The sequence below is a fragment of the Rhinatrema bivittatum genome, chromosome 3 (assembly GCF_901001135.1).
Source record: "Rhinatrema bivittatum chromosome 3, aRhiBiv1.1, whole genome shotgun sequence".
In the NCBI taxonomy this organism is placed as follows: Eukaryota; Metazoa; Chordata; class Amphibia; order Gymnophiona; family Rhinatrematidae; genus Rhinatrema; species Rhinatrema bivittatum.
In genome coordinates, this window is record NC_042617.1 from 157,550,870 (window position 1) to 157,570,908 (window position 20,039).

Here is a 20,039-nt window from a genome sequence, read left to right on the forward strand (position 1 = left end):
GACTAGCTCATCAGAAGTCACTCTCAACAGGGAGCTCTCACTTCTCTCAGTCGAACAATTTCCCTAATTCACTCCATGGGTTTTCTCATCAATTATCAAAAATCCCACCTTACTCCATCTCACCTACTTCAATTCATAGGTGCAGACTTGAACACTATCCTATCAAGAGCCTTTCTACCTGAGGATCGAGCAGAAACACTATCCCTGTTGGCAAACTCGATTCACTCAAAGAAACAAGCAACAGCTCATCAGTTTCTCACCTTACTAGGCCACATGGCCTCCACAGTTCGTCACCCCTACGGCAAGACTAGCCATGCAGGTAACTCAATGGACTTTAAGATCTCAATGGATCCAAGCCGCTCAACCACTGCATTCTCCAATTCAAGTAACCCACCAGCTACGGTCCTCTCTACTTTGGTGGGTGAACAAGGACAATTTGCACAAGGGCCTACCCTTCCAACAACCAGTCCCACAGATAACGTTAACTACAGATGCATCCACCTTGGGTTGGGGAGCTCACATAGACACTCTCCAAACCCAAGGTACTTGGACAAAACTTGAAGCGACATTTCAAATCAATTTTCTGGAGCTTCGAGCTATACGTTATGCGCTGCATGCGATCAAGGACTGCCTTTCACACAAGACTGTTCTAATCCAAACGGACAACACAGTTGCCATGTGGTATATCAACAAACAGGGAGGTACGGGCTCATATCTCCTTTGTCAAGAAGCTGCACAGATTTGGGGCTGGGCCCTGAACTACTCAATGTTCCTCTGGGCCACTTATCTGGCAGGCATTCACAATGTAGTGGCAGATCGACTCAGTTGTCAATTTCAACCACATGAATGGTCCCTGGATCCCTCAGTAGCAACCAGGATATTTCAGCGTTGGGGACAACCAACAATAGACCTCTTTGCGTCACATCTGAATCACAAAGTGGACAAATTCTGTTCTCTGCACAGACAAACCAGCCAGACAAGGACGCCTTTGCTCACCCTTGGAACTCAGGCCTTCTATACGCATATCCTCCGATTCCGCTCATAACCAAAAATCTAGTGAAGCTACAACAGGACAAAGGGTCCATGATACTCATAGCCCCATATTGGCCTTGACAAGTATGGTTTCCCACACTTCTAGACCTCTGTCAGGGATCCAATTTGTCTGGGAGTAGCTCCCACTCTCATAACCCAGATTCAGGGTTGGTTGCGCCATCCCAACCTTCAATCCCTATCCCTGACAGCATGGATGTTGAAAGCTTGATTTTAGAACCACTCAATCTTTCAACCAATGTATCTCAAGTGCTTATAGCTTCTGTAAACCTTCCACATGAATTATTCTTCCAAATGGAAGAGATTTACTTTGTGGTGCACACAAAAGAATATTGATCCTTTCACTTGCCCCACTACTTCTCTACTAGACTACTTATACCATCTTTCAGACTCTGGTCTCCAGACTTCATCTGTAAGAGTACACTTAAGTGCAATCTCAGCTTACCATAACAAGATGGGAGATGCACCTATATCCTCACAGCCTCTTGTCAGTAGGTTTATGAGAGGTTTAACTCAAATTAGACCACCAATTCGGCCTCCAGTCACAGAATGGGACCTGAATCTGGTTTTAACGAGACTAATGCATTCTCCTTTCGAACCCGTAGGTTCCTGTGATCTTAAATTTCTCACACGGAAGACTATTTTTCTCATAGCCATTACATCAGCTAGAAGGGTTAGTGAGTTACAAGCACTTGTCACGTACTCACCCTATACGAAATTCCTACATGACAGAGTGGTTCTCCGTACACATCCAAAATTCCTCCCCAAGGTAGTTACGGAATTCCACCTGAACCAATCCATAGTTTTACCCACATTCTTCCCAAGGCCTCATTCTCACCAAGGAGAAAGAGCCTTACATACCTTAGACTGTAAGCATGCACTATCTTTCTACTTAAACCGCACTGCAGTCCACAGGAAATCCAATCAGCTTTGTTTCCTATGATCCAAACAAACTGGGTAAAGCAGTGGGTAAACATACTCTATCCAATTGACTAGCAGATTGCATACAGTTTTGCTATGAAAAAGCAGGCCTTCCTCTCCAAGGGCGAGTAAAGGCACATTCAGTAAGAGCAATGTCAACTTCAGTAGCACACTATCGTTCAGTGCCAATCCTTGACACATGTAAAGCAGCAACATGGAGTTCTCTTCATACCTTTGCAGCTCATTACTGTTTGGACAAAGAAGGACAACAAAATTCAGCCTATGGACAATCTGTCTTAAAGAACTTGTTTCCAGTTTAATACCAACTCCTTCTACATCCAACCTGCTGTAATCTTCGGCTGATTCATTTTCAACAACAATACTTCACTGTTGCTTCACTACAAAATGACTCGGCCTGTAGCTTGCTAATCACCCATATGTGAGGACTAGCATCCTGCTTGTCCTGGGATAAAGCAAAATTGCTTACCTTGTAATAGGTATGTTATCCCAGGACAGCAGGATGTAGTCCTCATGAAACCCACCCGCCACCCCGCAGAGTTGGGTCTCATACCTTTTATTTTATTTTTTGCTAAAGCTTATTGCTACAATACGAGACTAGAGTGAGACCCCTGTGGCAGAGAATATCATGGCATGCTGGGCATGCTCGTAGCCTCAGTGTCAGTCAAACGTTTCTAGAAACTTTGACAGAAGTTTTCCTGCAATAGGGCTCCGTCAGTGACGTCACCCATATGTGAGGACTACGTCCTGCTGTCCTGGGATAACACCTATTACAAGGTAAGCAATTTTGCTTTATTTTTTAGCCTGTATGTCTAAATAGCTTGCTGTCTAAGAGGTCCATCAGTGTTTATAATTTACAAAACATATAGACAACATGACCTCTAGTAGTGTCCAACACCAAATGGTGGTGTGCATGGATTTATTCAGATCTTCTGTTGACCAGCCAATCATCCAAGTTACCGCAGCTTACCGTGGGTCTGGGCTGATACTACCCTATGCTCCTCCAGCTGCTAGCCAAGTACTGGGGAAGTGCAGTATATCTGCATATTTATCCCAGCTGCCTTGGTGAAGTTCAGAGCACACTCCAACCCACTTGGCTTTCCATTAGCTGGCCAGGAAATGTGTACCATAGTTATTACTTCAGGTCAGTAGATTTTCCCCTCTCTATTTCCTATGGCTTCTCTGCATTTTCTCTTCCTGATCCTAATCTTCCCCAGTCTTATTCCCTGCTACAAATCACTACTAACATAGTCAACTGCCTCCTTCTCTACATTCCTCACTTCACCAACCATGTTGTATTCTGCTCTGTCCACCACTCTTGAGTTTCAAAGTTTTCCTTCTCTCATCCAGCCATCTCTACTCTTTCTGAAACCATCTCATCCTTATTGCTGTGGCACCTCCACCTCTTCTCTGTATTATCCTGTCCACCCATTAATACTTAATTACTGTTTGGACACTTGTTCGCACCATAGCAGTAAGTTTGGTCAACTGTATCTCCCTGGCAGCCCATTCTATTATTTTGGGTTGCCTTCCTAGTTATAAATGTGGAAAAAATGTGAAACAGTAAAAAGATTTTGGGATGGGATGGTCTTCCTTGTAGTTTTTCTGCTAAGAGAAATTTAATTTACTGCGTTTTTCCTAGAAAGTATAGATTTCTTCTACTCTCTTGCTTTCTGTATAGATATTTTATAATGGGACTTCTTTTTCACATTTTAAATGTTTAATGTCTGCCGAATAAAATATTCCTTTCTAAAATAATTAACCAAATTACAATGGTAATACGAAAGATTGTTCAGATAAGATGTGAAAGAAAACAAATGTCATAGAAGTGACAAACTGTATAGTAACTGTATTTCCCTATATCTATTGCATACTATAACTATTGGGGAATGTTTTACTCTTGCAGTAGAAATAAACTGGACATTTTATTTCAGAATACGACCTCTCTCAGATGGAAGCAATCCTTGGTCCACTGTTTTAATGAGAAACCAGAAGTCTGTTCCATTAGCTGCTTTGTTTGATGATCAAGGTAAGTATATTTAGTTAAAGATTACAAACCACAGAGAGAATGTTCTAACTTCTTGCCCTGAAAATTGGGACTTGGTACTAATGATTGGTGCTGGAGTTTTAAGTGTTTGATTCTGAGTAATGAATATTATGCTGACACCCTTAGCCACAATTGGTTATAGATGATCTATTTGTCTCAATTTGTTTAGATGCAGATTATTGCTAGCAAAAGTTAAGAGCTCTATAATTTGTGGCTAAGAATGGCAACATGAGACATGACTCATTTTAGAATCACATATCTGAGTAATGCAAAATCCCAACTAAATATATTTTACATAGATACAGATGATTTTTTTATAGTGAGAAAAAAAGTGAACCATTTATCCAGATTTAAAACTGGGGAGAAAGGTGGTAGATGAGGCATTAGACAATTGTTGATCAAGACTGCATAAGAAATATGTTCCTTCATATCTGTGAGTAAATCTTGAAATAATGTGACATAGGGCAATTTTCAAAACTCTCAGTCTTTTCCCTGGGTAAAAGTGTGTGCAAAGATCAACAGCACGCATACTTTTACCCATTGGAATAGTAGGCGGGCTCGGAGGGAAGGTAAAGTTGGAGGAGGCAATAACACATCTAGTTTTGCATTCTCAAAACTATGCATGTTATTTTGAACAGAATAATTATCTTCAGAAAAAGCATATCTCTGGGTACTTTTTCCCTAAGTAATTTTTAAAAAGAAAATATGCTTGTAGTTTCCCTATGAAAACTTAGATTGCAAACCCTCTCTGGGGCAGGGACCTGCCAGCCGTACTTGAATTGTAACTCACTTAGAACCCAGGCTTGGAAAGGCAAGTAATTAAATCTAAATTTCAGTTCAAATTCAAGAACTAGTCGAAAGTCTGTGGGTAAAGTACCTATAGACTTTGCAATTATGTGGGCTGTTCTGAAAATTACCTCCAAAATGAGCTAAACTATGCTTAAACCAGATTAAAGCTAGACAAAAGAAGCTCAGACTTTCTTTAAACAGCCCCACACACAGCCCTAGATAAGTTTATTTGGAACATATATCTCTAGAGGAGGCTGCCAAAAGCCAAATAGAAGAAATGGTCGCAAGAAAAGGTGCATTGGACCTTTTGCATGCACTAAAGGGAATTAAGCCTATAAGACACATTTCCTCTGTGATTGCTGTAGTTAAACTTGAGTGATCTCATTGACAGGATGGTACAAAATTTAAATTCTCATGAAAGAAATTGATCCTGTGGTTAACTTTTTATGATTAGATTCAGAAGCCTGAGAAAACTGAAGGAACTGATGAAACAATTGGTTAATGAGAATAGGCAACAGAAAAATAATAAAACTCTGAGAAGCATGTGGCAATATTGGAAATCTTTTTCTCTTTCCTTGGTCTCTACTCTTCTAGCAGTCCTAAGGCAGGGGGTCAGCCTGGGGTTACAGTGTCTTCCTTCTGGTTCAAGGAGGGTGCAGGGTGCTAAATTTTAGGTACTGACAACTTTAGTGCCTGGAAGTTTTCCTCTCCTGTGTGTGGTGGGTCGGGGGGGGCATCCTGCCACAGATGAAAGATGATTCTGAAAAAATACATGAGGGTTATTTGGGTGGCAAATGGCAAAGAGCCAGGTGATTACTCAGTTCATTATAAAGGAGTTTGGGGTCTTGCAGAACTCTAAAGTATGTAGAATAATTTGTAAGATGAGATATTGTGGTGAAGGTTTGGACTATGTTAATCTTGAACTGTTGATTACCTGTTCTGCTGAGATTAGAGGATTGGTTCCTGGAAGATAAGCTTTGTGGGACCTGATTTAGGCTGTTTCCAAAAGTATAAAGCTGAAACTTTCATACAGGTAGGCCTTTTGTGTGGTTCTCGGAGTAAACTGGATTTCTGAAAATCAGTTTAAGAATGACTTTGCTTTTGATTGGCTAGATTTTTTCATGTGTACCTAAATTGCAAAGCTGAACTTGATTTTTTAAAATTGTTTTGCCATGTGGTTTTAAATTCAAAATGTCAAGGCAAAATTGAGGTGCAGTATTTTTAACATTGGTCTTTGTGCTTAATGGGAAGATTTGTCAGTTAATTATATTAGAGGTGTGAGGAAGGGATAACTCTTATTGTCTACAGTTTCCAGGATTGTGTGGTTTGTGTGGTGTCTAGGAGGAATACATGGATCTGGAAGAGAAAATCCATGTCCAACTCCTTTTAGCCCCCACTGACAAGTTCTGAAAATTTGGTGTTGGGCTAAAAATAGGGGAATTGATCATCTTTCTAATTCCAAACTGCAAGTTGCTTACTACTGAAGTCCTTGTTTTTTGACAGCACTTTTGTTCCTTTGAGTATAACCTTCTTTATACTGCAGTGCATTCCTTACAAGTGAGCACACCAGCGATGTACAAGCCATTGTGCCTCTTTGTCAATTGTTTTTTTTCTGTGGACAAACAGGATAAAGTCAGCCACACAAATAGTGACATCATCCAACAGCGCCAAGATGGAAAAAAGCTTTTAGTGCTCAAAAAGATCAAGAAGGCCTTTCTGAGCCTGTGTTGATTTTCCTGCACAGCCACCTGCTGTGCCTGCTCATGCAAATGGACATTTTTGCTGTCTTCATTGCTGCTTGTGAATTTTTTTAATGCCTTTTTTCTTTTTCTTAATTTACTTCTTTTTAGTCCAAAAAACATTTTTAGTTTCCAAAATTGAGTTCGATATAGTATTTGACCTCTTCATGATGTCAGAGAAACCAGGCTTCTAGAGATGTCCTTACTGCATTCAAAAAAGTCATAACAAATCAACATGACTGGTGTCAGGTGCCTCTTCCTTGCTTATAATGTAAGAAAAGAAAAACACGAAAGACAGGCAAACAAATCAAAACATTTTTAAACACACTTGTGCTGTAACAAGGGTCAACAAGCCAGACAGTGTATGAGCAACTCATCCACCACTCAGTCTAATGTATCATTCACCTTATTGTGTATCGAGTGCTAAAACATGACTTCAAAGAAAATGTGCATCGTGAGTGCTATAAAGATTTTTTTTAAATCATTTTTTCAATTGCACTGGGAAAAAGGTGAAGAAAAAGATATCCTGACATCAGCTGACATTTCATTACTGAACTGCTTCAGATAAGTTTTCAACAAGGGCCCGTCATGATCTCAGCAAAGTCATGTCAAACAGACATGTGCCAGATTGCCACCTGCACCAGTATGTGCCACTATCACAAAGTCAAGGAGCCATATGCTTTGAGACTATTTGCATTCCCTCAGGTTTTGTCCTCAGGGATCAAGAGGGAGCTATCTTCAGCTGAGAGACCCTACCAAAACTTAAAAAAAAAAAAGCAAAGTCTCTCATTCTCAGGGCTATGATTTGGTACAGTCTCAATATAGGTACCATTCCCCCCTTTGCTCAGCATCATGATTTGGCACAGTCTCGGTACAGGCATAATTTCCCTGACAAATGCTGTCAGCTGAATATCTTTTCAGTGCAGATATTGCACCAGCATTGTCCACTCTAATAGTCACTGGAAACTTATTGCTATACAAGCCTGACTCATTTCTGTCTGTGCTGAACAAACAAAACAGGAGGAAACGACATCTGAAAAACAAAAATTCTGTGCCAGTTCTGGTCCCAGAATTGGGCAGCTGTTCCTCATCAATTCCTCCAACTGGATCAGACCCATATTCGGTTTTGAATAAAATATGGCTGGAATTTGTGAAGTACTTAAGGATAGCCAAGACTTTTGGTGTACCTCATCCTCCTCCTTCCTCACTGGAACAAATGCTACCATGGCTTACAAGTTAGTCAGTCTACCATTGGTTCTCTACCTGGTCCTCAGGGACTGCCTGGCTAGTTTGGTTTTCAGGATCTCTAATGAATACACATGAGATATATTTGTATGCACTGCCTCCAATGTATGCAAATATATCTTAAATATTAGAGGTATCCTGAAAAAGATTGGCTAGGCAGTCCCTGAAGACCGGGTTGAGAACAACTGTATTATATCACTTTATCATTGTAGAGATGAAAAGTTCCAAACTCAGATCCTTTCTCAATCTCAATACTTAGCTTCTTCAAGGGAGAGGATAACCCTGGAAGATCTATTTTGTCAGATTCACAGGAACTATAGTAATGACCTTACACCACCTATCATTCCATTTGCAGGATGAGACGACCACAGGGCATCAGTCAAACTGGTTCCTTCAGCATTCTAAGAATATATCTCTTGAAGACATGACCATTTCCTGCTTTGTACGAAAAATAGCCAAGGAAATTCCATTCAATTTATAAGAAGCAGAGCCTACAGAAGACGTATTTGGATTGGTCAAATACATTTAATCACCTAGACAAGTAGTAGCAGTTCCAGAATATAGATTTTCAAGACCTTCAGACAAGGATGTGACAAACACCTTTGTCTATTCTTCAGTAGCAGGGAAGTGAGATCTCAGATGCAAAGTTCAACTATCTCTAGGACATCAAAAGATCCAGTTCCTGAATCAGTAGTAGCCAGCTTTGAAAAAAGTTATATGCTCTGATTCAAAAACTCCCTTTCGAAAAGATGCCAAGATGCTGGGTAATGTGACAAAAAGGTGTTCAAGCAGCTATGCTCAACTCTAGAATAGCAGCTCATCAATAGCATATGGTACAATATATGCATTCCTGCCTGAAAAGGCTCCAGTCCATGGCAGACGTACTTCCAGTAAATAAAATGGGCAATTCATCCCACTAATCCAAGAAGCTGACAGAAGAATGTAGTAAACAGATTGGCATATGACACCTATAATACCTCCTCAGAGCTTCTACAGTAGCCATTGGGACTTGACTGCATGCATCCGAAGATATGCAGAGAAGCTTGCAGATGCTGCATACATGGAAATCTTCCAGTGGGATACTCCCTAGATACAGAACAGTTCAAGCTCCTTCAGCAAGAATTTGTCATCCCTTCTATTTGTCAGTGCAGTAGAACCAGTTCCACTACAAGAAAGGAGCTCAAGACTCTATTCCAAATACTTCCTGATGCCAAAAAGAAGACAGCTGATCTCTGACCCATTTTGAATCTCAAGAATTGTGCACCATTTTGAATTCCATTACAGTTGTCTTCACTACCTCCTCCAGGAATAACGTATTCCATGCATCCTCCACCCTTTCTGTGAAGAAACATTTCCTGATGTTGGTTGTCTACCCTCTTGGAGCTTCATATTTTCCCTATTTCTATAGCTGCCTTTCCATTGGAAATGGTTTGATTCTTGTGCATCATTAATACCCTTCAGGTATTTAAGTCTATACTATATCTCCCCGTTCTTCCTCCTTCCTCTCTGTGTAATATGTCTCAAAATATCTCTATTATAATTCACATTGCTCCCTCCTCTTACTCCACAAGTTACATTGTTACACGTTACGAAGTTTCACTGTAAAATAAGCCTAATTCTTCTTATACCTTGGAGGAGAGGAGGGATAGAGGGAAAATATTCAGATTTAAATACTTGAAAGGTATTAATGATGCAAAAGAATCAAACCATTTCGAATAGAAAGTAAGTTGTAGACTCAGGAACAACTTCGGGGAAATATTTCTTTACAGAAAGGATAGTGGATGCATTGAATACCCTCTCAGGAGGAGGTGAATTTAAGAATGGTAATGGAATCCAGCAGGATAAACATAGAATCTCTAATGGCTAAAGGATGGAAATGAAAAAAATGGGTAATCTGTGTTAACTGGTGTAATCTGCATGGAGCGGCAATTTACCAGGCAGATTGGATGGACCACTTGGGTCTTTTCTGCTATCTCTTACTATGTTACTATGGTTTTTAAATACTTAAAAGGAAAAATTCCTTGGGCACCATACTTCCCCTTCTAGAAAAGTTCTTCATTAGACTTCAAAGATACTTAACATCTTGATTCAGAAAGCTCATAGAAACTATCTAGGTTTCACCATAGTGAACAACCACAAGCAATAAAATATATTCCCATGGCCTCTAAGCTACACCAAGTTTTCACGAATTGCGATGCTGCTGTTGTGGGCTTAAGGGTGAACGTTTTTGGTTTTTTCCTACCTAATGACTGGCACATAACTGGACATTCCCTTCAAGAAGCTTATTCATCTACATGCTGTACGACGAACACCCTTCAGTCTTTCAGGTATTTTTCATCAGTTTCTGAAAATCCAGCATGAAGCTCTCATCTTAGACCATAGGAGCCAACCAGGACACAACACAGAGGAGTGTTTCTGACTCTTCAGAAGACTTATAGTTAATACTAAAGATTGCAAGCCAGCAACAGGTTTGCCCAACTCTTCATGAAGATGTTAGGTCACATGGCAGCAACAGTCCATGTCATATCTTTTACATGTCTTCACATGAGGCTGGCTCAGTTGCAGCTGGATCCAGCATCATCAGCCATTAACATACAAAGTGAAATATCCAACTTTCTCATCCAGTACCTGACATGTCAGTTCATATCTTCTAAGAGGTCAGTTTCACCTATCCTAATTTCAAGAGATGCTAACACCCAAGGTTGGGAAGCTCATCTGAGAAACCTCTGCTGTTGGGGAATCTGTTACCAGAAAGTGCTTCATATAAACCATCTAGAATTGAAAGTGTTCTTCAGTGTGTTCAAATTATTCATTCTATGGCTGAAGTTATATGGTAGTGTTAATTCAGATGATCAAGTAGCAGTGTTTTGTTAAAAACAAGGAGGAATAGGCTCTTTCAGTTTTTGCCTAGAGGCCTCCAGGATTTGGAAATGAGAAATTCCCTGCAAGATTTTTCTTCAAGCTAACATCTGGGAAACCAGAATCCATATAGCAGACAGCTTAAGTTGCAAACTACAGTCGCACAAAGATCACGCTACAATCACAGGAACCTTTCTAACTTTCAGAGCACTCCGCAAATAGATTGCTTTGCTACATCTTTGAGCAGCAAGTTTTCCATATACTGTTCCAGGAGACCAGTAAGGGACAGAGTGGCTGTGGATGCATTCTCAGTTTCATGGAATTGAGGATGGCTTTATGCATTTATCCCAATGGTGCTTATATTAAAAAAAAAAAAAAAAATTCAAAAGTTGACGGTGGGAGTGGGCCGCATAGCAAATGATTCTGATAGCCTCCTTTTGGCCTAATCAAATCTGGTTTCCTTGGCTTAAATACCTATCAGTTTAACAACCAACAGAATTGGGAAGATTCCATCCCTCCTCCTGCAGTGCAATAGGAATCCTCTACATCCCAACCTTAATTTTTTGGCTCTGGTGGCAAGGATGTTGAAAGCCAGCTAGTATCTATGTACTTGCCCTCTGAAATTGATTCTCCTAGGACAAGCAGGATGGTAGTCCTCACATATAGATGACATCATCAGGATGGAGCCCTATCACAAAACTTTGACTGGCACACTGAGCATGCCCAGCATGTCACTAACCCTGCATCCAGCAGGGGACCCCCTTCAGTCTCTCTCTCTTTTTTTTTTTTTCCGCACAGCAGTTGCCTCGCAGTTCTCAGGAGCTCTGAGAATTGCTCACAACTTTTTCCTCATGGAACTTTTCAAAACATTTCAAAGCTTTTTCCCCATCCCGGGGTCCCACCGTCAACCTCTGCTAACGTTGGTAAGTTTTTACCTCGTTGTTTGCGGTCGGTACACAACGGTACTATCATCTGTGCCCGACCACCGACCGCACGCCGCATATATTTTTCAAAAAAATAGCAACCGGTTTTCGGAAGTGTCCCAAGTGTCAGAGGACTATGTCCATTATGGACCCGCATGATGTCTGCGTTTTATGCTTGGGACCTTCCCATGATGTCCAACTGTGCACCAGTTGCGCCCAAATGACTCCGAAAGGCCGCCGGGCCCACTTAGAAAAAATGGAACACCAATTCAGATCTAAGCACTCAACCCAGTCTACTCCAGCCAAGAGTGTACTGCGTCAAAAGCAGTCTTCATCATTGACTCCGTTGCCTTCAACATCTCAACACCATTGAGACACCGGTGACTGCCAGTCAGACATCTTCGCGCTCAAAGGCATCGACATCCTTATCCTCTGTGCTGGAGAAGGACCAGGCCAAGCATAGAGAAAAGCACCGGCATGGACATCGATGAGATACTTCCTCCGGCACAGACAAGACACCGACACTGGCATCGATTGAACCGCCGACCAAAACGTCCCGGGAAGAGGAATCCACATCCTCCTCTGGACCCGGAACACCGAGGCATTCCCCACCTGCAACTGTCGGGGGCTGAAACTCAACATATTCCTGTGGACCCTCCGGCAACACCCATGGAGCCTCCAACGCCGGCAGCTGTGTTACCAACACCAACCTTCCGGGAGGAATTGGACAGGATGGTCCAAGAGGCAGTCCTCCAAGCGTTTTGAGGATTCAGTTGCCACTGGCACAGACTCGTAAGCCAAGGCCTGACCCTGTGCCTACAATGCTGGCTCCATCGGAAGAACCATAGGGTGGAGGAGACCAGCCGTACGATCCCTGGCGTGATGATTCCTCTGACTCCAAGATTCCGAGGACATCCCATCGGAGCCTTCACCTCCAGATGAAAGATGTCGCTTCCCTCCAGAGGACCTCTCGTTTGCAAGCTTTATAAAGGAAATGTCTGAAACCATCCCTTTTAAACTGCAGACTGAAGAGGATGTCAGGGACAGGATGCTAGAAGTTTTGCAATTCATGGATGCTTCCAAGGAAGTGATGGCAATTCCAGTCCACGAAGTTCTACTTGACCTGTTGCATCGTACCTGGGAGCACCCAGGTACAGTTCCACTGGTGAACAGGAAAACTGCTGCCACCTACTTGGTCCAATCAGCTCAAGGATTCCAGAAAACCCAGCTCCCTCACCACTCCATGGTGGTCGAATCCGCTCAGAAGAAAGCAAACAGGTCCCAGCCTCATTCTTCTGCCCCTCCTGGTAAGGAGCAGAAATCTTTGGACACCTTTGGGTGCACTGTGTTCCAGGGTTCTATGTTGAAGGCACGTATAGCAGCCTACCAGCTATACATGACACACTACACTAGAAACCTTTGGAAGCAGATTCAGGATTTCTCCGAATCCCTGCCAGAGAAGTTTCAAGAGGGATTGAATTCCATCCTCCAGAAGGGCCTTGATGCTGGAAAACACGAGGTCAGAGCTGCCTATGATATATTTGAGACTGCCTCCAGAGTGTCAGCAGCAGGCATAAGTGCCAGATGATGGGCATGGTTGAAATCTTCAGACTTGTATCAAGAGGTCCAAGACAGCTGCACAAGGGACAACTTGTGTGGAGAGAAAATCCAAGAAGCAGTTGCGCAACTCAGACCATCATGAGACATTGTGTCAATTATCTACTGTTTCCTCTGACTTTTAATCCACAACCAAATGACAGTTCAGAAGGGATCCCAGTAGGCCATCCTATAAAACCCATAGGTATTATCCTTCTCCATCCCAGTCTCTACCAACCAGACCCTATCAAAAAGGTCAGCCTCGTCAGCACAGTCCTCTGAAAGCCCAGCCAGCCCCGCAGACTGGTCCTGCATCGGGTTTTTGACTCCCTTCTAGAGAGCAACAGTCAATCCCCGCTTCCAGCAATTTTTCCTGTAGGGGGCCGCTTGTGCCACTTTGCAAACATATGGCACACAATCACAATGGACCAATGGGTCCTTTCTGTGGTTGCCCACGGTTACCATCTAAACTTCCTCACTCTACCACCGGACTCTCCACCTTGTCCGGTGTGGAGTTGAGCCGACCATTCTCCACTTCTCAAGCAGGAACTCTCAATCCTCCTGCAGTCCAATGCCATACAACCGGTTCTCTGACTGCAGCGTGGAAAAGGGTTCCACTCCCAATATTTTCTAATTCCCAAAAACATCAGGCGGCATTCGTGCCCTAAACAAACATCTTCGCAAGGAAAACTTCGGGATGGTAACCTTGGGCTCCATGCTCCCTCTTCTACAAAAGGGAGATTGGCTTTGCTCTCTAGATCTTCAGGAGGCATATGCCCATATAGCCATAACCCCTCCACATCGCAAATACCTCCAGATTCTTAGTTTGTCACTGGCATTTCAAATACAGAGTGCTACCATTCGGCCTAGCGTCAGCACCCCGTGTGTTTACGAAATGCCTGGCAGTAGTAGCGGCTTACCTAAGACAGCATAGCATCCATGCCTATCCGTATCTAGACGATTGGCTACTCAGAGGTCCATCCAAGGAAAGTAGTACTTCAATCCTTACATCTCACTGTACAACTGCTACAATCCTTGGGGTTTCTCATAAACTATCCCAAGTCAAATCTGACTCCATTATGTACCTTCTCCTTCATCGGAGCGGATTTAAACACCATATAAGCCAAGGCGTACCTCCCAAAGGGCCGAGCACGCACATTATCAACCTTGGCCAAAGCAGTACAGACTTGCCAAACCATCACAGCTCGCCATCTACTAACCTTACTAGGTCACATGGCATCCACGGTCTACGTTACCCCAATGGCTCGTCTAGCCATGAGAGTAACACAGTAGACTTTAAAGTCCCAGTGGTCCCAATCATATCAACATATGTCCCACATTGCCACGTCACCAGCCAGCTTCGTCTCTCATTAGCTTGGTGGATACAGGAGTCCAATCTTCAGATAGTCACCCTTTCAATCTCCAGAAGCTCAGATTACACTGACAACAGATGCCTCCAACCTCTGTTGGGGAGCCCATGTCAACAACCTGCAAACCCAGGGAACCTGGACTGCAGCAGAATCAAAGCACCAGATACATTTTCTGGAGCTCAGAGTAATAGATATACCCTATTTGCTTTCCAGGATTGCCTATCCAACAAGGTAATCCTAATTCAAACAGACAACCAGGTAGCAATGTGGTACCTCAACAAGCAGGGGGGCACAGGCTCTTACCTGCTATGCCAAGAGGCGGCGCAGATCTGGACCTGGGCTCTCTCACATTCCATGCTACTGAGAGCAACCTACCTGGCAGGCGTGGATAATGTGATGGTGGACAATCTCAGCTGGACCTTTCATCCCCATGAATGGTCCCTGGATCCCACTGTAGCAAAACAAATTTTCCACCAGTGGGGACACCCGCACATAGACGTCTTTGCGTCAATTCACTACCGCAAAATGAACAACTTCTGTTCTCTGCACCGCAGCCACAAGACACCACCAAGGGATGCCTTAGCCCACTTGTGGACAAAGGGCCTTCCATATGCCTACCCTCCACTTCCACTCATCAGCAAGACTCTCGTGAAGTTACGACAAGACCGGGGCTCAATGATCCTCGTAGCCCCTTACTGGCCGCGGTAGGTTTGTTTCCCATCCTACGCGACCTCTCAGTCCAGCAACCAATATGCCTGGGCATGAACCCAACTCTGATAACGCAAGACAACTGTCTGTTGCGTCATCCAAACCTCCACTCCCTTCTCTGATAGCATGGATGTTGAAAGGTTGATACTACAATCCCTTCACCTTTCCAACAATGTGTCCCAAGTCCTCGTAGCTTCATGAAAGCCTTCTACTAGGAAATCTTATCGTTCCAAATGGAAAAGATTTTCCTTGTGGTGCACGACAAAGGGAATAGATCCATTTTCCTGCCCCACACCAAGGTTCCTGGACTACCTCTGGTACCTCACTGAGTCTGGCCTACAAACTTCCTCCATCAGAGTACATGTCGGCGCCGTAGCCGCTTACCACAAAGGTATAGGAGATGCCCCGATCTCGGCGCAACCCCTTTTAGGGCGCTTTATGAGAGGCTTGCTGCAACTAAAGCCTCCACTGCGTCCTCCGGTTCCATCATGGGACCTCCTATGTGGTACTAACACAGCTCATGCGACCGCCATTCGAGCCTCTACACTCCTGTGAGCTACACCATCTCACTTGGAAAGTGCTCTTTCTACTTGCTTTAACATCGGCTCACAGAGTCAGTAAGCTCCAGGTACTAGTAACATTACCCACCTTATACAAGCTTTCTCCATGACTGGGTAGTGCTTCGCACTCACCCTAAATTCTTGCCAAAGATAGTGTCTGATTTCAACTTGAATCAATCCATAATACTGCCCACCTCTTTTCCGAGGCCTCACTCATACCCAGGTGAGCGGGCCCTGCACTCCTTGGACTGTAAACGTGCACTCGCATTTTATATAGACCGCACTGCAGCCCATAGGCAGTCCATCCAACTCTGTCTCCTTTGATAAAAACAGACTCTGAGTTGAGGGGGCAAGCAGACCCTGTCCACCTGGTTGGCGGACTGTATTTCCTTCTGCTACCAGCAAGCAGACCTTCCGCTACAGGGACGCGTGAAAGTGTATTCAGTCAGAGCCATGGCAACGTCAGTAGCGCATTTCCGTTCGGTACCTATTGCCGACATCTGCAGAGCTGCGACTTGGAGCTCTTTCCATACCTTTGCAGCCCATTACTGTCTTGACAAGGCTGGCAGTCAGGATGGCGTCTTTGACCAGTCTGTCCTGCATAATTTGTTTCCAGTTTAGGAACCCAACTCTTCCTACCTACAGCCCACTGTGAATTTCAGGCTGTTACACATTTTGGGTTCTGCTTGGTTGACTCTGTTTCGGGCATTCCTCACACATTCACCCATATGTGAGGTAGTCCTCACATATGGGTAGTCCTCACATACTCACCCATATGTGAGGACTACCATCCTGCTTGTCCTGGGAGAAAGCAGAGTTGCTTACCTGTAACAGGTGTTCTCCCAGGACAGCAGGATGTTAGTCCTCACGAACCCCTCCTGCCACCCACGGAGTTGGGTTCGATACAGTTTTCTTATTTTATTTTTCACTCGTACTTTTTGCTACAAACGAGACTGAAGTGGGACCCCCATGTGGCCACAGGCTTAGTGGCATGCTAGGCATGCTCAGTGTGCCACTCAAAGCTCTAGAAACTTTGACAAAAGTGTTCTGTGACAGGGCTCTGATGTCACTCATAAGTGAGGACTAACATCCTGCTGTCCTGGGAGAACACCTATTACAGGTGAGCAATTTTGCTTTTTGGGAGTCCCAACTTTATCCTGCTTGTCCACCAAGGAAAGTTAAGTTGCTCACCTGTAACAGGTATTCTCCATAGTCAGCAAAATAAATCAAACACAGAAACCTCAGTCTCTTCCCAGTAAGACTGAGAAACTTGGGGGGAGGGGCTTTGCAGGAAGTTCCTCATATTCTAACAAAGATCTTTTCAGACTTTCTGCACTCAGAATTTTTGCATCTCTGCTTCAGTTGATGTCATCCTACTTGTGTGCTAAATGACTGTCTAATGATATATTGTAACCGAACCTTTGACGGCACCTGTTAGAATGTACTATTGTACACTTTTACCTACATTAAATATGTGCCTACATGTAAACAGTTGTGACGGTATTTAACTTAGCAACGGTATAGAAAAGTTTAAAAAAAAAAAATAGATAAAATAAATTTATCCTGCTATCTGCAGAAAACACCTGTTAAAGGCGAGCAACTTAGTTTTTTTTATGGTGCGATATAGGTAATCATAGATATCAGTTAATATGCATCTCTATTTTTGTAGGCTTACAGTACTGGTATATATTTTGACAGACGAGAATTTTTATCTTCTGAGTTTCTTAGCCTCAATCCTTTTCTTCTGATCCTAGTCTAAGAATCATGTGGGTCCTCCTTATTTTCTCATTTTTCAGGCAAAACTTCTGTGCATAAGCCAAGTATTCAGAGACTACCTATAACAGAATCTTATGCAGCTTTCTTCACAGCTAATTTCAGTGCTGCTGTTCAGCTTCTGTGTCGCTGGAGCAGGGCTGGCACTTCCTTTAGGTGAACTAAGCAATCTCTTAGAGTGCCAATACTCAGAGGGCAGCAAACTCACCAATGTGAGCCCCTGGCTGCCAGTTGTGGCTGAAGAAAAGAGGAAGGGCCCAGCAGGGCTGCTGGCAGAACCCATCTGCTGGCAGCTGAAGAAAAGGGGGAAGATGCTCTGGGGAAGGACATGGCTGGGGATGGAGGGACGTAAGGCAATAAGAAGTGATTAGTACAGAAAAAGACTATGATGTTTAGGAAGTCTCTTAAAATACACTTTTTCTCTAGGGCCTTTATTAATGAGTTTCCCTAGAGGATGTGGGGCTGTCTAGACCAGCTTAAGGAAGGTGATTATTGGGAAGATGGGTTGGATGGATGTTTTGTTTTATTGTATTTTGTGTTCCAGATGTGTGTTTTGTGAACCACCAAGATCTGTGGATTGGTTGAATACAAATGCTTAAAAAAAAAAAGTTTACCTAGGGTGCCTCATACCCTTGTACTGGCTCTGCACTGGAGGATTGGCAATTTGCTTAGCTCCCCTTAATGGCCTATACAACTTCAATAATTCTAGTCTGCCTTCATGAATAATTTGTATGTACATTCAAAACAGTTTGCATGGTACAGCACAGTGTAATTGACCACATTTGTGAAACTTTAAGCACAAGCTGGTTTTAGGTAGACATGTACAGTCTCTATTAATTCCTCTTTATTCGAATATAGGTGTCTGTGCAGATCCGAGATGCTTAGCTGAAGGATTAGACAATAAAAGACCAAAGCAATTAAAGTTGCCTAATCAAGCCTATATTGATCTACCTCTTTGGAAAGATGATGAGGGCGAGAATGCTGATGAGAACGAAAGCTTTGAAGAAGGAACATCTGCTAGCTCAGCAAGTAGTACTCCCCAGGTGACTCCCACCAATAGCCTCAAGAGGACAACACAGAAAAAGAGCATTGAAAATGTTCTGTACGGATGTGCTGTGCTGCTTGCATCTGTGACATTGGGCGTAGATATTAGAGAGATAAATAAATGGCAGCAAACAGATGAATTGTTGCCCAAAGAGGAAAAGAAGAAACATGAGAGAATATTTCAGCGAGCTTCAAAGTTTCGTCGAAGTGCCAGTCCTACAAGACTACAGCCTAAGAAGGAGGAAACCAGCATTTCATCTCCAAACCCACTTCCCAGCACTGTGAATCTTCTGTCTCTGCCTTCCATTTCCACAAGGTGTTTACTTCAGTCTGACTGTGACGACAGTTGTGTTTGCATTACACCTAGTGTTTGTGATACAGATGCTTCAATTCAGGATTTCTCACCTACAGTTACTGCTAATGCAAATGAACAAAGCACAACTGTGGTTCCTGACTTTGTTCATCCTAGTGGACTATCAAAGCAGTCGTTTATTCCTATGCTGAAGCAAAAAGCTGAGATTTTGCCAAATAGCTCATCAAAACGGAACGTGTTACGTCACAGACGGACAGTATCTGATGGAAACGTCTATCAGGTGACCAGTAAGTAAAAGTGGGAGGGGAGGGAAGGTTAACACAATACAGAAATAAAAATATTTAACTATCTCTGAAGTCCATAAAATTTTCTTCATGATCTTTACACAGCTAATACTTTAGCTTATTAAATGGCTAATCAGGTAAGTTATCGTCCTTTCTCCACTGCTAATACTTGCATTCACTTTTCAATATTAATCACTTCATTATGGATATCTGACCCAAAGAGCTGACAAATTTGTGCCTATAGAAGTTTAACAGCTTGCAGAGTATGTAGTAAATTAAGTAAACAAAACTTTAATTTTCATATTTTACGGTTCTCTCTGAAGACCAGCAGTTCCTCTATCAAAATTAGGTTACATGACTGCACAATGTATACTGGAACAAATCTTCCAGAGCTTTCGAATAGAGGCTGAAAATCTTTAACAAGCATATGCAAGAATTCCTGTACAGCTCCACACCTGCTTTTTTTTATGCCTGCCAGTCATCTTCCTCTGGGCTCTGTGACTGCCTCAGTACTTTTACACTGTTGGGGCCATTAGGATAAAAACGTTTTTCTTCTTTAGATCCCTAGTCAGGCTTGCCAGCATTTTCTTTAGTTGTGTTTTTCATCAGATTTCTAATTGACACCCAATATTTTCAGCATAATTGGAGATTTGAGCAGGCTTACCAACCATTTTTTCTTTCTGCAGAGATTTTTTTTCTCACTATGGCAGAGAAGCAGGCCATCTTTCAGCTTTTTTCCCAAATGCACCTGAAAAATGTCCAATCTGACCATCAAAAAGCATGCTACAAGCGATCTGTAT

The 20,039-nt window shown here is 42.9% G+C and overlaps 1 protein-coding gene across 4 annotated transcripts in view; it reads left to right on the forward strand.

Annotated features, from left to right (window-relative positions):
• MAP3K21 (mitogen-activated protein kinase kinase kinase 21) overlaps nucleotides 1–20,039 on the forward strand; it is a 211,103-nt gene that overhangs the window by 157,353 nt on the left and 33,711 nt on the right. For 2 of the 4 annotated variants that reach the window (XM_029593869.1, XM_029593870.1), the window contains 2 exons: nucleotides 3,924–4,018; nucleotides 18,457–19,242. In XM_029593869.1, coding sequence (XP_029449729.1) covers nucleotides 3,924–4,018; nucleotides 18,457–19,242 — 881 coding nt within the window. The remainder of the gene's footprint in view (nucleotides 1–3,923; nucleotides 4,019–18,456; nucleotides 19,243–20,039) is intronic. The other 2 variants (XM_029593871.1, XM_029593872.1) reach the window with 2 other exon arrangements.